The following is a 17,881-nucleotide window of genomic DNA, read 5'->3' on the forward strand; positions in this document are numbered from 1 at the left end:
CCTCAACAACTAGACTGGAGTTCAGTAACATTTACTTTATCGTTTGAGTTTTTGACATTGTGTCCTTATTACTGCCACTTTTAATCTCTTTAATCTTGTGCGTAGACATCCAGTCAGAGGTGCCAAACAATATGTCAGTGCACGAAATGAGTCAACAAAGAGACCAATAATACATATTAATACATGTGGCACAAATGTACTATGTTAATGTAGTCAAGTAATCTTTCATATGGAAATACTGTGTAACAATGGCATACTTTCTGCACCACAGTCATGGATAAGTACAGTGTCAGTATCGTGAGATAATGTTTGCATTGCAAGTGACACAATACAGCTAAATTACAGCACAAGAATATTTGAATATATTGTATGCATTGCATTTTGTTTTCTTATTTCTTAATGTGTGACTTGTATATTCTTTGTGTTTCTCCTTTTTAATAATATTCCTGTATGCCTGTTTATACTCCTTTGTTCATTGTTTGTCTTTTCTTTCTTTAACTGACCGAGAGAATGGTGAAAAGTTTCCATTTGGTTGTACTCTGCACCTCTGCGAATGACAAATTACGTCACTTGATCCTAAATGAAAGCAACACATTTTTGATGATGCACGTTTTGCCAAAGAGGGCTGAGCTTTACAAATCATACATCCAAAAAATGAAAATCCAGTGTGTCACAGCCCCGAAGGCTGTTGTTACAGTTCAGCTATTTTCCTGAGCCTTAAACCCAAATTTCTGTCCTTCATTCTGCACGATAATAACATGACATCCAGTCCACAGCCTGCACAAAGACCTGGTTGGAATTTTTACAGCTCCGCATGGCACACAGTGATCAAAACACTCCTCGTTGACCTTTGACAAAGAAATGCAAACAGTTCCCATTCACTGTCATTTTCCTTTCCAGCACAGGTGTTGGACGCTTGGACGTGCCAAAGTTAAAATTAACCCAGACAAATCTCTCCTTTGGCCACAATGTGGGAGCGCACATAGCTCCTTGTCTGTCACTCACGGTTACGAGCTGTTAATGGTCTCACTGGAGGTTTGAATTCCAAGGGCCAGAGGACAACGTTGACCAGTGAGGTCATGAGATTAAAGTGAAATAAAGTCAGTAAGATTAAAGGGACTGAAACCTGAAACCTGTGGAGCATTTGTGTCATCATTCAAAATAGAGTAAACAAGCAGCAAGCAAAGATAACATTAATGCAAAAGTTCAACGTAAAAACACAAAAGGTTCCAAAATGTCATCTTTTATTTAGTGATAAGGTATTTTTATATATTATTTTAAATGGTTTCTCATCAAAACAACCTTATTGTTCAGTTCTGTTGTATTTTAGAGTTTCTCCCTGAACACCCATTACTTTTGATCTCTTTCTAGTCTTTCTCTAACGTACAGCAACCATCTTTTTCCTGTCTTTGAAGCAAAAATGTATCAAAAGTAAAAGACATTGAACTTACTTGGTTATTAAATCTTGCACTAATAAGACAACTGTTGTTTTAAGTGTTGTTAATATTTCATTAACTAATTTATCTCTTTTTATTCTCGCTTATTTTAACTTTTTGTTTCCTTTCTATTCCTTCTGTACTGTGTGCTTCCCCCCTCCTCCCCCGCCGTATTTTGTTCTCAGGATTGTACTTCATTTAGTTCAATAAAGAATAGAAAGTGAGACATTGAAACCGACAACTCAAATTACAATGTCTACTTTCTCAGAGATACTTTCTGAAATATTTTCAAGGCATAAAACCATAGCAGCACAAAACATAAAGCATGACAGAGAGAAAAGAAAAGGCTCACCTTGCAGGGGAGAGTGAAAGTGCAGTGAAACAGAGACGGCGTCTCTGCTTCCTCGTTTATAGAAAGAAACCACAGTGAAAGGTGTTAAGAACGTGCACAGCCTCTTGCTACCAACTGTCTGACAACCACTTGGTGAAATCACATCTGAATTATAAATAGTTCACTCTCTGGAAGCGTTTTAAGTGATGTTGTTTGAAAGAAGCGCTTGTGATGATCAGGCAGTTACAGTATGTGGTTGCTTCCACGCAATATGCCTGCTTCTAAAAGGAAAATGTAAATGTAGATGTATTGTATGCAATGTATTTGTACACAGACGGATCAAATGTTCAACATCATTTAATGACCACTGATCTCATTTCATTTGTCGTGTGAAGGATGGGCAGGTTGAATCACTCAGCCACATGACATATGTTTTAAAATTTGTATCCTGTTGCTTTTGGCTGAAGTCCAGTGTAAATCTAAGCAGCTATAATGGCCCCGCTTCATGCTCAGCCTCTGCCCATTCAGAGAGATAAAGAGACACCGAAGCCCTTTTATTCTTTCAGGTTTCTACGTCTGGTTTCACATTGATTGGGCTTTATCAAACTAACAGGTCAATGTGGGAGCAGAGATAGCAAGCTGAAAGAAGCTAAAGGCCTGGGTATATATGACCTCACGTTGTAGCACATATTCACACATGAACAAACCATGATACTTTTCATATCGCAGTCAGAAAAAACAAACTATCCATGAACATGAAAACAAAACATTTGCAACAGGATCACATAATCCTCTGAGTTACATCTTCTATTTGAATCATCTCGCTCAGTTTGGTTTGTATTTTTCTGATAGCGCACATGTACATCTGTATTGATGGTCTAAGATCAACCTCCCTTCTAACAAAACTAAGTTCAAGCATTAGAAAAACAAAACAAAGGGTCTACTAAACTTTCATAATACTGAGCTGAGTCTGCAGCCACGCTAGCAGCTCTGTGAGGCTGTACTTAGGCACAGCAGTGCTTTGAGCTAAATGCTAACACACTTGTTTAGCAGGTAGCCTATAATGTTTACAATGTTCATCATCTTGGTTTAGCGTGTTAGCATGATAACATTTGCTAATTAGCACCAAACACAAAGTACAGCTGGGGCTGATGGGAATGCCATTAGTAGGCTATTATGTATTTGTCATGAACCATAAGTTGAGGGATCACCAAAGTTATTGCAATTATCCTGAGGGGAACATGAATGTCTATCCCAGATTTAATGGCAGTCCATCTAATAGTTGTTGAGACATTTCACTCAAAACCACTAATGTCAACCTCATGGTGGCGCTAGAGGTAAAGTCAGGGGATCACCAAAGTCATTAGGATTCATCCTCTGGGTAACACGAATATCTGTTCAAATGACAATCCATCCAATAGTTGTTGAGTTATTTCAGTCTGGACCAAAATGGTGGACCGACCAACAGACATTGCCATCAACAAGTAAAGAAATAATAATTTCAGAAATCATTCTGCTGTGTTGCACCTGTCTCATGCAGGTGAAACCAGAGTAACCATGTAAACAAACAATAAAACATAATAAAGCCATGATTTGCAGTGTAGCTCTACTCTGACAGAGAAGTAAACAGGGTCTCATTATTCACAGTGTGGACTGTGGCGGAGAGATTCTTTGTACGCAGCGCTGCTTTGTGTAGTGAGTAAGCTTTCTAATTACAAAGTCACCATCCAAAGCAAAGCAAAGAGATACAGACAACATGTCCTCCCCTGGGTTTCTGTCCAGAATCACATCTCTGTGCCAAATGGCAGCGTGGTCACAGCGAAACAAGGTCCAATGTATTTAGTTGGAAATTTGATATGCTAGCGACCTTGTGACAGATGCACTGTGACCAAAACTGACAGGTCGCCGCAGCAATGAGAGTTTTGTTTGAGGAAAACGTTACCTAGAGCTGAAGGGAAAACAAGGTTCTGATATTTGATTGCTAGAGTGCATTATAGCAAGTGGACAGCAAATCTCATGCACACAGCTTTGATCCTTTGGCTGGACTACACGTCAGAGCTGTCTGGGGTCAGTTCTCTTCTCTGTGTAACCTAAAGCCACAGCCAAACAAACACAGGCTGTTACTGAAAACAGAGAGATGCTGTTATAATCTTTATTCTTTCATACATAAAATCCAGTCTCTCAGAGATTAAACTGTCGACTGTCTTGGAAATTAACTAAGTACATTTAATCAAGTACTGTAGTAAATTTTGAGGCACTTGTACTTTACTTGAGTATATATACCACTATACTTCTACTCCACCACATTTTGGAAGCCAATATTGTACTTTTTACCTCACAAAATTTATTTGCCTAGGCTTGGTTAGTTACTAGTTACTTTTCAGATTCAGATTATTAATGCAAAATATAAATCAACTAATAAATTATGATGTATCATTTTAGATTAAGCTACCCAGCAGTATTTGAAATTTGTTCCATCTTTACCAGCTGCAACATTAAAGTGATGTTTACACATTAATGTATCACTAATGTGATATAATGTTCATCTTTCTGAAATGGGCCATTCTGCATAATGAATACTTTTACTTTTGGTACTTTGAGTATATTTGAATGCCAATACTTATGTACTTTTGCTTAAGTAAGATTTTTATGCAGGACTTTTACTTGTAACAGAGTATTTCTAAACTGTAGTATTGCCACTTTTACTTAAGTACAAGATCTGAGTACTTCTTCCACCACAGCTTGTGTCTTATTAAACAGCTAACATAATCAGAGCCAGACAGTACCTCAAATACTGTTTGTTACTGTATGTAAATCAGGATATATTTGGATTCCCATTACTTCTGGAAAAAAGCAAGTTTAATCATCTAAATCTAAAGTGAACTGCACCGATTCTACAAATTAAATGTTATATTTACTTGTCATTGGGATCCTAATCAGCCTATGTAAATGCCTGTATAACGTCTTCCGAGACTCTGGAGGAGCTTTTTCAAGTCTGAGTAAAAAACCCTGAAGATGTCATCAGGGTTATTTAAAGCCTGCGTTAATACTGCGGCATTCAGTTTGACGAAGGCATTTAAGAGGCACGAAGGGTCTAACGAAGAGATAGAGTGTGATTGCATTTTGGTAAATGTAGAATGCAGTGTTTTTGGTGCTTGACGCATACTAGTGATAAAAGTTAGCACATCTTGGCCCTTGGCTGCGTACATTTTTATTATTTTTGTTAATGTGTCTCTCTTATTCCCCTTTAATTTATGAAAGTGCAATACTAAATCTCTGCAGAACCCCTTTAGGTTACTGATCATGTTTCGGGTCTCTAGCATATCCCAGCATACATTTGGTAAAAAAGGCATTTGTATGTGGGTAAAGAAAATGTACAATATATATTGCATGTTATGTAACATCCCACTATCAAAACTCCTCATAATGCACCACAATGGTTGTAAAAATGTCTGGTAGCAGTGTTCATAAGGGCAGAAAGTGCAAAGCATTTACAGTTCATTGAAATCCTGATTATCATTGGCTAATTGTGCTTCAGAATCTGTGCTGCCACCTTCTGGTCTCCCTGAACGTGTTACTCTGTAATGCAGCTGAAGGACTGTGAGCTCTGGACCTGCATTTACTACAGAGATACAGTGGTGGAAGAAGTATTCAGATCCTTTACTGAAGTAAAAGTACCAATACAACAACATAAAAATACTCTATTTCAAGTAAAAGTCACATCTAAAATCTTTTGTAAAAGTACAAAAACATCATTACATACATTAAAGTATCAAAAGTAAAAATACTCGTTCTGCAGAGAAATGGCCCTTGACTGGCATATTACATAATAGATTGTTAATATGGATTTATCAACGTATAAGTAGCATTTTACTGCTGTAGCTGCTCGAGTTTGAGCTAGTTTGAACTACTTTACATACAGTTAGGTAGTAAAGTCCAGTGGTTCCCAATTTAGGGGTCAGTCCCCTCCGATGGGTCACAAGATAAATCTGAGGGGTCGTGAGATGATTAGTGGGGGAGGAAAGAAGAAAAAACAAAGTTTTGCTATAAAACTGTAGTAATTCATGAGACTTTTCACTAATCTTTGCTTTTTGTGTAATATTGAATAATTTTACCTCTCTGGGCCTCTAATTGTGATTTAAATAAAACCATCTGAGAAGTTCAGAGGGGAAATGTCTGTTTGGTAGAACTGCTAACAACTGTGAGACATCTGAAATGCGACAAGGAGCCACAACCAGACAGTTTCTTGTAAGAGGTCGGAGGTTGGAAACCAGTGGTTTAAGTGTGTTATATTTTATAAACTTATCATATGTGTTTTATTTAGAATCTTAATCTGAAAAGTGACTATTAACTAAAGCTGTCAGATAAATGTAATGAAGTAAAAAGTACAGTATTTGCCTTTGAGATGTAGTGGAGTAGAAGTATAAAGTAGCAGAAAATGGAAATATTCAAGTAAAGTACAAGTACCTCGAAACTGTACACAAGTACCATACTTGAGTAAATGTACTTGGTTACTTTTCACCACTGTCTAATTTCCCTGTAGATTTTAAACAGTATGTCAATATACTGTAATTTTATTTACAGCTTTATTACAAAATCTGAAAAGATTAAATACCCAATTAGGATAAAATATCAGAATTTTAACATGAATTTAAAGCATTAGTTGCTTCCAGATCTCTGTAGCTACAGTGGATATTTAATGCTTTCTAATGTCTCAACATGAATGGACACACACAGACAGAAATGGAGCTGAGTCCCTTTCATAAAGCTTTATTTCACAGATCCCCTGTAACAGGAGGCCTAGGCAGCCAGGCTCATTATACATTTACATACACTGTCTGTGGCCAGTCCTTACAATGCTCCCCATGTTAAATAACTCAGTAATTCAAGACAAAAACAACAAAAACACACACACACACTGTTCAACTTAAGATAACAACAACAATATCGTAACGACGGTAATAATAACAACCATTGTCAAATATTATGTATTTCCAGGGGTTTATACTGTATTTTCTAAAATTTGTTACACAGTCAGTCTTCTTTAAGGTGCACCATAAAATCTGGATGTGACATTTCAATAAAACTCGACAAATGCTGCACCATAACACGCGGTGAAGGCAGAGAATACTTGTTGTTGCATTTTTTTTTATATTTCAGATGAGAGTTTTGCTCCTCCTCTTTCATCCTCTGCGGGAGATACTGTAGATGTGAATTCAGCGCAGTTCATTGTTTGTTTGGCACACTACTTTTATAAGCCGCTGTGGCGTGGCATGAATCTCATAGCTCAAGCTGAGACATAAGGCTCCATGGATGTGTGGGAACTCACAGGACCTCTGCAGGGAAAGAAAAACGAAAAAGAGGAGAGATGAAGGGGAAAAGTTTTCTTTGATAACTAATATTTGTTAAATATTCTTATTCTTGTCTGCATTAAAAGCCCACATTAAGTGTCCTGATTCCAGCGATAACTATACCTGATGAAATAAATATGTATTATATGTAATACTATTCATCATTTATTGTAACTACCAAGATGTTGCAGCAGAATAGGTCAGATATTTGTAAGGGGACATCTTTTTGTTTCTTCTTATTTTTTGTTTTTAGCAATTTTTCCAACAAGTATACGTGCGTTTTTTTCCTTGATATATTTTTGAAGAGCATATAAAAATCTGAATGCGGCAAAAAAAACCTTAAGTCTTACGTCTTGGCATGAGACAGAGGGCTTTTATTGACCTCAGGATTCACTGATTCCAAATAAATTTGAACATTTATTCTTCTTTGTGTCGAAAAGTCCCAAGTTTAAAATCTGGACCCCCCTCCCTCCACACTAAGCATGAAGTAAGCCTAATACACTGTTTACTCTGCTGCATTATCACAGTCTTATCTGGTGTCTCTTTCCTGTACCTGCGACATGCTGAGGCTTCATGGGGCCTGTTTTCATGAGGAAGGGCTCTCCACCCTCGAACGCCAGGATCGGCTCGCTGACCAGCCCGCTCTGAGTCTGCGCCGGGTTACCGCCGTTGTTCAGCTGCATGATCTCCTCGAAGTCAGCTGCCTCTCCGTTGGCTGAGATGCCGTTCTGGTGAGCGGCGGGCTGGACGCCGTTTACAACAGGACCAGACACACTTTGTGACGGGCTGAGGACTGCCGCATTGGGACTCTGCAGGTTTCCAGCTGCAGAAAGATAATATTAATGAATAAATAAATGAGATTATTAGATTTTTTCAGACTGTATATATGGCATATCAGCTTGACTGTTTTGAAGACATCACTACATTCCTGAGGCAAAAGCTTATTATCATGAGATGTGACAGTTACCCTTACTGAGCTCTGTGTCTTTGCCGTTGACCTGTGGAGAGGCTTTGACATCCTTCTGTGATTATAAAGAACAAAAAGACTTTTGTTATTTCAAAAAGACAAGAGGAAGTTTATTTTCTTCAAGCATATTTAAAAGGAACCACACTAACCTTATCTCCTGCATCACTTTTCCGAGTCCTCTTCATGATTTCCTCAAGGCGCTGTGCAGATCAGACAGAGAGATCAGTTAGTTAGCTGCTGATGTTTTTTAAGGGGGAGGAAGCAACGGGATGAACTTGAGTGTGACTGGCTGAACTCTGAAGATGTTGTTTTTCTTTCTCCTCACCTTCTTCCTCTCCAGCCGCTCCTGCTCTTCTTTCTGGAAGTGTTTCTCCCTCTCCAGGCGCTGACGCTCGGCCTCCTCACGAGCTTTGGCTTCAGCCTCCTCCCTCTGAAAAAAAAAAACATTAATATGAAGCTCACAAAAATAACACTTTCAGACTAAAACACATTTTCATTTCAGCTAATAGAAAAGTCCCTGCTGTGTGAACGGAGGGTTCACAAAGCAGCAGGATGTCAGTCATTTTCAATTGAAACCTTAGTTGAACTTTATGCAAATGTTCTGTAACACACTAGAAGACGCCTCAGATGCTTTTGAGTTTATTCCCACAGAGAGGAAACACAAAGCAATTGACAACTGCCCAACTGTCCAATCATAGCTGAATATGTAAATAACATGCTCAGTGCAAACATGGGTGCAAATGTACCCAAAAGTCTTATTTTTGTATAGGGAAACAACTCTCAACCACCAGGGGGAAGCACATGCTCAGTCTGTTCTGCAGCCTTCAGGCCAGGGTTGATGCTATCTGAGTAACTTCATTACATGCTTCACTGGGTATTCAGACTCCGCACCAACCAAAAAGATGTGTTAAAGTCAGCAATAAAAACAAAAATTATGACGTGTGCATAAATCACATCTGTCAAATGTTGTAACCTGCTGTTTGTAAAATCTGCCGTTTCACACATTTAACCGTAGTGTACTGACAATTAGTTTTGAGATTTTCAGACCGTTTCCATTGCAGAGAGCTTAACACTTGAGCTAAATTGAGCTCTGAAAACTATGAGGCCACTCTAGTCTGGAGCGAGTGCGCTGTCAGGGTGGAACAATGGTCCAATTGAGGGGAAAAGGGGAGTCGAGCTGATAGCCTCAGGCATGGCGTACACTGCCGCTGCTTATCCGACTATCAGCCCATTGCAGAGCCAAGTGTACAAGACAGAGGCAACACAGGCCTGTCACAATCACAATGGCTCCCTCAGCCTCTGCTCATCACCATTATGGAGGTCACCAGCTGGCATCTGCCCGGGCAGACAAGGGGCCTCTGACTAGCAGGCATGACACACATCGTCCGTGACAGCAGCACATATTCTCCTCCTTTAATCTGCCCAGATGCCAGACAGTCAGGGGGTGAGCGAGTCCGACCAGGGTCTGATGTTTGGGCTCACGTATAGTCCCCCCCACCCTCCGACAGCTCAGGCATCCTCGTGTGCATTAATCTGCCCAGATGGTAAATGGGTTTACTGTATGTGGGGGATCACCGGCGATTCATGTTGGTTAATGGAAAATTAGAGGGTTTTCAGTTCATACAAGTATTTACAGTTAATAAGTAATGATGTGTGTCTCACTGATGAAGTGCTGGGCTTGGCAGCAGAGTGAGTTTAGTTCAGGGTTTAGGGTTTGATTCCCAATAGATATTGGCAGCGTGTGCAACGAGTTCAATACCTTAAAATGGATTTGAAGGTATTGTTTCACTGAAATCATGGAGTCAAAATTTAACAGGTTTTGAGTATAACAATAGCCCATATTACATATAATCATATAATACAGTCATTATGTTCATTCCTGATCTTATCGAGTAAAAAATAAATCACAGTAAAAGCATTTATTTGGACAATTTCTTCCTCGATCTCATCTAATTCTGTAGTTCCCAAAATGTCAAACTATTCCTTTAACAACAACTGCCTTGTCAAAGTAATCATCTATCAAACATAAAAAAAATTAAAAAACGCAGAGAACATTTTAACCAAAAACTTCAAGTACTTTCAATGCCATACATTTATTTACAAACATATTTAAATGCTTATTATCATATTTCAAAGGCTTTCAAAGTTTGTGGGAATCCTGATCACTTCTTAAAACAGCTGCAGTCTTGGATGAAAGCATCCACCAAATCGTCAAAACAATCTCATCACAATGTCCCTTTTGTAGCTGTTGTGGAGCTTTTGATCGTATCACACAATCTTCCTCAGCAGATGGGAATTTGCTCAGTTGTCATGGAATTGTAGATGTTTAAATTTCTATTTTTCTGAGCACTTTAAAGACATCTCGTCCATGTTGGCTTAAGAACATCACAATTTAATGACAACGGAGCAAACAAACATATGCTGAGGGAGATCATGTGATACAATAGAAAGCCTCAGAACAGAAATGGACCTTGTGCTGAGACTGTTTTAAGAGCCACTTGAGCACATATTTGTATTTGGTAAATCGTTTATGCTGTTATCAAATGTTATATATGTTCTGATATCATTGAAGTTCATACAACAGTAAATTTTAAATAGTGCATTATGGGTGGACTACGCTAAAGTTGCATTATGTATCTATGTTTATACTTGCTGTTATTCTTTCTTTAAGTGCGGGAATAAAGGTACATTTATTATTATTTACGAGAGACATAAGGCAGTTTTAAGTGCACGTGGTCAAAAAAGTTTAGGAACAATGTGTTGCTTGTAAGACGCCTGAAAATTTTGGACTGAAACAAGTTTTTGACCGTATAGTGCATACACATGAAGTCGGTAATTGACCGGTCTGAGATGTGACTTTTGGATAAGAACCACCTGAAATGATGTTGTGATCTAAACCTTCAAATAAACCCTCACTCTCCGGTTTCCCTGCCTCCTGGACTTGCGAGTCCACTGGTTTCATTCACAAGTGGATTCAGTTAAATGCAACATGAGTCAAAACTAAGATCCCTCGCAGACTAAAAGTGTTCCTGGTTGGAACAAGGTAAAACTCCTGTTTCCTAGGTCTATGGTTCCTGGTCACTGACCTGTCTCTGCAGCCTCTCGTTCTCCTCCTGCTCGGCTTTGGCTCTCTCCTGCGCCTCCTTCTCCTCCTCGGCTTGCTGGGCTTCGTCCCTCATACGCTGCTGCTCGGCCATGAATCGAGCCTCCTCCTCTCTGCGCTTCCTCTCCTCTGCGTCCCGGGCCATCGCCTCCTCCCGAAGGATCCTGAAAAGATGCATCAGAATCAGAATCAGAAATACTTTATTGATCCACGTAGGGAAACTCTTTGTTACAGTAGCTTGCCTTTACGTCAGTGCACACAGGAGAAGTACTAGAAAACGACATGATACACTATAAACACTATAAAACAGGTCAGAAAATAAATTAAGTATCAGGTCGGTATAAGTATAAGATAAACTAAGTGTCGAGTACCAGTATCTGGTGTTACATACAGTATTGCAAGTGCTCATATTATATATTTGCAGAAAGATCAGCAGAACTGCCAAATTCCATAGCTCTTACAAGGAAACTTCCAAGGAAATCAAGAATTTGTCTATTTTTTGTCAGAAAAAAATATTGTAGCAAGGTAACTGCTGCTAATGTGATGCAATACAATGACAGTTTCAAAGGTGTTTTTTTATTGCAGGACTGTTGTATTGGATTACATCATATTTTAAGGTGTTCCTGTTATTTTGTCAAAACTGTATTTTGAATGTGTCTTGGCAGTGAAGATCAAATTTATTTCAGACATTGTTGACAATCCTGTAAACTATCACACACTGCTTATACATTTTAGATGACATTATATGATAAATAACAAGGCGTTATGTTGATACGACATCAACAACAGAGTGATATTCATATGGACATCAGGTCTGACCTGTTCTTGTGCTCCTGCTCCAGACGCTCCTGCTCCTCTCTCTCCCGCTGCTCTCGGGCTTGTCTGCGTTTCTCTGCCAGGACGCGAGCAGCCTCCTCCGGGTTGTTGGTGCCGGCTGATGGCTTGCTGGCCGGTGCAGCCGGGGTGGAGGCAGCAGTGGCGGCGGTGGGTGTAGCAGAAGGAGCAGGTTTACTAGTGGAGGCTGGAACAGGAGAAGCAGCTGAGGCAGCCAGCTCTATGTCTGGCACCGCTGGAGAGGCCGCTGATACAACCGGTGTGCTAAGGGAAGGAGGTGTAAGAGGTGCAGAAGACACCACGATGGCAGGAACATTACTGGAGTCTATCAGAGAGAAGACAAAGAGAAGACAGGTGATGCTTATGTTTCTAAAACAACAGTAATATGGATGTAAACGCCTTGTTTACCAAGAACATGCCTATCAGAAATATCTGAAGAATAAGATGAGGAACAATTACTAGAGTCCAGTGCTTCAGTGCCAAACGCACTTTTGGTAAATTAGTGGCCAGGCTCGCTGGGAGCACTGAGATTCGGGGTGGGATCAGAAAGAATACATTATCATACATTATGGGTGGGCATGTTAGAGGCTGTGACAATCATGGACAATCACATTTGTGCCCTTTAAACTCTCCTCGTCATGACGCACTGAAAGTTTGAATCCTGTGGAGAGTTTTACTCAGAGGAAACTTATTGGGAGTGTCAAATGATGACTCTTTTAAGTTGAATTTACTTTTCTGGACATGTTGAAGATCATCCTGTTTTCTGTGCGTAACAGTGTGCGATTTTACTTGGCATCACAATAACCATCTGCAGTTAAATACCACCATAGTGCCATAACTAAAATGAAAGTGGAATTTGAAATGGGGTCTAGCTTTTTACATGTTGTATTTTTTTATTTCTGTTTTTTATTCAGTTAGATTTGACTGTTACATGAAAAAGTAATTGCTCACAATCAGGGAACAAAATAGTTGTCAGCTTCAATCTTCATATTGCGACAAACGTGATCCTGCTGATCCACAAATAAATTGGGATTTGAAAAATAACACTCTTTTGTTTCTGGGAACACTATAAAATTTAGCCCGAATGATCTCCGTCACATCATGTTAATGATCTCAGCCACACGTCTACCTGTATTGTAATTAAAAATGCAGAGCTCCAAGCCAGACTCATTAAAAAGAAGGTGACGCGTGCAGCCGTTCCCCCGGCTTTCCAGCGTTTTGGATGGAGACATCAGGGGAGGACCGGTAGGAGTGGATGGTCCTGAGGTTATTTGCAGAGAGAGAAGTTTTAATTGATCTACAATTTTTCATGGAAGTGGGTGAACTGTTTTCAATGCGTCAGTCTCCAACACGGCTGTTGATTTGCAGTAGAGACTGTGTACTGTGAATAATTCATCAAAAACTTTGATGTGCACATAAGCACGGAGGTTTCTGTGGTTATTTTACAGTCTGGTTGCACAAGATTTAACCAGCGTAATTGTGGCTTGATAGTGTGCAAGATGGGACAGAGTAAAGGCCGTACAGGCACACACACACTGCAGTTATCATGCGTGTTCACACTGTTTTTTACACTGCAACACGAATGTCAGCCAAAACCTCTAGGTCACCTTGAAGCTTGGATATCGTCTCCATGGTAACCACACTCACTCTTTTTCTCCTCTGGAGTGTCAGGCTGCTGGGGTTCGTGGCCTGTTTCCACAGCGACCGCAGTGACCGTCTGGGGCTGTACCCTGGCGGGCGTCTGGGCTCGTTTGGGCCGGGTCTTGGTGCCAGGAGGAGGTGTCTTCTTGCCCGTCGGGGTCTTGGAGGCTGCTGCTGGCACCAGGGGGGACAAGGGCCGACTTTTGGGGGCGGCAGGTGATGGAGGTCTGTTTCTGGGCTTCGGGGTACTGATGAGAAGAGAAGAGATGGCAGTGGAGGTGAAATATGAGTCAAAGAGAAGAGAGCGTGAGTTGGTGGCATAGGAGATGAGATTTCATAGCAGTGCAGGAAAAGGTAATACATAAAGCCCATAACTAGGTCATGCGGAAGATGTCAGTGACTCGATCTGAAACTCCACATTCAGTTGCCACGATTCTTTGGCTGTAGAGGGGTGTAACGTGAGAAGAGGGGAGGCAGGGAGCCATCTTTTTTTCCTCTGTGCATCAGTCAGGAAAACCCCATTCTGTGTGAGAGCTCCTCACACAAACAGACCTGCTGTTGGCAGACTGGCCCTCGGCTGCTGACTGAACGGTGTCCAGCTGAGTCTCTTTTAGCAGTTAGATTATAGCACCTTGGACCATCTGTCAGACATTAACCTGCTCCAGGGATAAAGCACGAGGACACATTAGCTCCCTCGCTCTCTCTTAGCCTCTCTCCTACATAAGTCCTCAATATAGAATTAATTTCAGATTGTATGGGATTTAATGGTCTACAGAAGGCAGTTTGTGTGATCGGTCTGTGTTTCCAGACGATACCTGATCTCTGGCCTGGATCTCTGGGTCGTGGTGGTGAGTGATGTAGTCTGTCTCTTCTTCTGCACTTTTGCGAGAGCGTTCTTCTCTTTTTCGTTCTCCCTCTCCTTGTCTTTCTTCTCTTTCTTCTTTTTGTCCACCTTGAAGAAAGACGTGACACCAATAACCAGTTATGACCACAGGCTAAGGCGGATACATCTGCTTGACACCATTTATTGCAGCTAAAGGCCTTTTGTTAAATGTCAGTATCGTCACCTGACAATGTTATAGAGGCTCCTCACATTATAAAACAAGCAAAAAAAACTTAACGTCTTTAAACCTGGCATGACAGTTTATTTCCTTTGCACATGCTAGTTAATAATGGAATTGTGAAGTTTTGGTTCTTTAAAATGATTTTTTAAAATTTAAATCATAAAATAAATTATTGATTTTGCGCCCCATGTACCAAGGCTGAGTCTTTACCGCAGAAGGGTTTGAATCCAGCCCGCGGCCCTTTGCTGCATGTCATCCCCTCTCTCTCTCCCCCTTTCCTGTCTATCTTCGACTGCACTATCAAATAAAGGCAAAAAGCCTCCCCCAAAAAAAATTTAAAAGTTGGCAAATGTATTACTGAAGCAAACAGTTGCCTATTTAAACACCCAGCCCTGACCAACATTATCATTCATTTGGAGTCGTGTTTCAGGCAGTCTGACAAATGAAAGTCCAATATTCACTCTTCTTTTAGCTTTAGGTCTTCACCAACTCCTGAGGAAATATCTGTCTCTTTAGCTGCTAAATGTTAAATTATGTTCACCAGCTAGTCACTGTGTCTGCTGTTTGTTGCTGAGCAGGTAGTGCACAGTGGGAGAGCTTTTTCACTGTAAACAGCTGCCTGCTGCGGCTTGAAATGATGCTGATGAGAGTGGTGAGAGAGAACCAAAACAGTAAAGTTGCGTAAAACCTAAACAACGAGCTAAAAGATGGTAAAAGGCTCAGTAGAGTTGAGGGCAACTGCAGAGTCAGGTGATAGTTCTCGGTGGATTTGTCACTAAGAGTGCCACCTTTTACATGTGACCCATTGTTCATAAACATTAGTGCAGGTTGCAAGTCCAAATCTCGCTTTCCATTCCCATTTAATGGGTTTGATGGGTCATTCTGGATTAAAGAGCTAACCCACCAGAAAGGATTGTCAGTGAAGATGTTAAAAGTGCCATGATGGTCTGTTTTTGGGCATGAAAGATCCAAAGATGATGGAGAAAACCACAAAAGATGGATGGATGAATGGAAACGCACCTAATGATGGGCCTTGGGCTTCCAAAACAATTAAATGCTAATCACTACTTTACAAAAATCCAGAGTAAAAACAGTAGGTTTGTGCACTTGTATGTGTATATGAGAGTCATCATGCACGTATGTGTGCCTACCGGTGTGGAGTTTCGTCGGCGCTGGCGCTGGGTGATGTCCGGCGTGCTGGCGGAGGAGACCCTCCAGCGCTCGGTGGCGTTCTGGTGCGGGTGGTGATGGGAGCAGGCGTTCAGCGGGCTGGCAGAGGCTGAACGGGAGCAGTGGTGAGAGTCTGAGTAACACATAAACATGCAGAGAGCGGCAGCAGGGCCGAGGTCAGGGCCTCCACACACACACACACCATGCAGATAACAAAAAGCCTGTCAGTGAGGCCGCACAGTGAACACAACATGCTACTCTTGTTGATTTCACTCACAAGCTTAATCATCTTGTTTATTGTTATCCATTAGTGCATTTGTTTTAGCTTGATTCTTTACAGCAGCAATGACCCCATTTCCCCTCAGTAATCAACTCGACAACTATTTAGTTAATCATTGAAGTCATTTAGAAAGAAAAGATTTTCTGTTTATATGATTGTAAATTGAATATCTTTGGACTGTTGTTTGTTTGCACTTTAAAGACGTCATCTTGGGATCTGAGAAACTTTGGTGTGCCTTTTTCCACTATATTTTGACATCTTTTAGACTAAATGATTAATCCAACAAATAATTGACAGATTAACTGATACTGAAGAAAATCTTAAATTGTAGCTTTATCTTCATTTGACAGTGACAGCTGAAGAGAGACAGGAAATGTGGGAGAAAGACATGCAGAAATGACTGTGGGTCAGATTCAAACCCGGGTCGCTGCAGTAAAGACTCATGGGGCGCACACTCTACCAGGTGAGCCACCGGGCGCCCTGTAGCTTTATCTTCAATCAAACCAAATATCACCACAGGGTGTTATACATAAATAAGAAAACATAGAGATGAAGACAGAAAGACTAAGAGAGAGGGGAAAAGATAAAGGCTGAAACAAGATATTTATAAAGCAAAAATGCCAAATATTTGCTGGTTCCAGCTTCTCAAATGTGAGATTTTCTCTTTTTCATGGCATTTGGGTTTTGAATTGTTGGATGAACATACAAGCAATTAGAAAATGGGATCTGGGAAACAGGGGTGTGAATTTTTCCATACTTTCTTACATTTTTGGACTGATTAATCAGATTTTCTGAACATTTTAAGGACTTCAAAGTTGATGTAAAGGCCAGAGAAGTCCTCTGAACAAGAAATTTTAACATTTACATGATAACTGGGCAAACTCCATCGGCCAATGAAGGTTATGTGATATGATCAAAAGCTCCAAAACAGCTACTACATGGACCTTGTTTTCTCAACTGCTGTTTCCAAGTTCAGGAATGAAAATAATTAATTTAGTTATAATAATTAGTTGCAGCCCTATCTTTCAATCAAACCAAATACCACAACAGAGAGTGAGTTTTATATAAAAAAGAGACACAGAGCAGGATAGAGAGGGGAAAAGATAAAGACTGAAACAAAGCAAGAAGAGTGATGAAAGATGTTATTTAGCACTGTATGTTATGGGTCAAAGAAACTCCTTTCCTTTCATAAATCATCCTACAAAGGTGACCAGAGTATTCCTCCCTCCCTGCACACTGCAGTGATGTGCAGAAAAAGGGGATTGTGGGTACATTGAGTAGAAAGATCTAGGTGGGGTCTCACACTCACGAGAGTCGCTGTTGTTCAGGAGGGTGGTGGCGCTGCGACTGCGGGCCAAGAAGGACAGCGTCGGTGTCATGAGCCGCTCCACGATCCGGCTCTCCCACGGGCTCAGACGCAGGCTGCGGGCTGACACAAGAGGGCGCCATCAGTGTCGGGTTACTGTCAGAGCACACAGCTGCTCACCACACACACACACACGTGAAGGTCCAGTAGATACATACACACAAAAAACACCCTCATATCTCCTGCATACATGTATACTGTCGCACAGGTGCACACTCACACTGCAGGAGGCGTACCGCTCCTCATTGATGACACTGCAGCACACACACACATTCACACACACACACACACACACACTGAAACACAATCTGCCTCCATCTGATGCAGAGTGGAGTTTT

General features: G+C 40.7%; 1 protein-coding gene and 1 long non-coding RNA gene across 9 annotated transcripts in view; one reads left to right on the top strand and one right to left on the bottom strand.

The window, feature by feature from the left end:
• Nucleotides 1-3,147: 3,147 nt before the first annotated feature.
• On the top strand, nt 3,148-7,860 carry LOC122865039. The gene is made up of 2 exons (XR_006375375.1): nt 3,148-3,834; nt 7,646-7,860. It is a non-coding gene; the product is annotated as an uncharacterized LOC122865039 (long non-coding RNA).
• LOC122865031 (MAP7 domain-containing protein 1-like) overlaps nt 6,522-17,881 on the bottom strand; it is a 46,640-nt gene continuing 35,280 nt past the window's right edge. For 5 of the 8 annotated variants that reach the window (XM_044172949.1, XM_044172951.1, XM_044172947.1 and 2 more), the window contains 11 exons: nt 17,487-17,606; nt 15,879-16,030; nt 14,479-14,615; nt 13,670-13,911; nt 12,008-12,347; nt 11,172-11,352; nt 8,411-8,515; nt 8,235-8,285; nt 8,086-8,140; nt 7,672-7,941; nt 6,522-7,103 (listed from right to left, as the gene is read on the bottom strand). In XM_044172949.1, coding sequence (XP_044028884.1) covers nt 7,093-7,103; nt 7,672-7,941; nt 8,086-8,140; nt 8,235-8,285; nt 8,411-8,515; nt 11,172-11,352; nt 12,008-12,347; nt 13,670-13,911; nt 14,479-14,615; nt 15,879-16,030; nt 17,487-17,606 — 1,664 coding nt within the window. In that variant the 3' untranslated portion in view covers nt 6,522-7,092. The remainder of the gene's footprint in view (nt 7,104-7,671; nt 7,942-8,085; nt 8,141-8,234; nt 8,286-8,410; nt 8,516-11,171; nt 11,353-12,007; nt 12,348-13,669; nt 13,912-14,478; nt 14,616-15,878; nt 16,031-17,486; nt 17,607-17,881) is intronic. The other 3 variants (XM_044172950.1, XM_044172953.1, XM_044172948.1) reach the window with 2 other exon arrangements.

The sequence above is a fragment of the Siniperca chuatsi genome, linkage group LG17, assembly GCF_020085105.1.
Source record: "Siniperca chuatsi isolate FFG_IHB_CAS linkage group LG17, ASM2008510v1, whole genome shotgun sequence".
In the NCBI taxonomy this organism is placed as follows: domain Eukaryota; kingdom Metazoa; phylum Chordata; class Actinopteri; order Centrarchiformes; family Sinipercidae; genus Siniperca; species Siniperca chuatsi.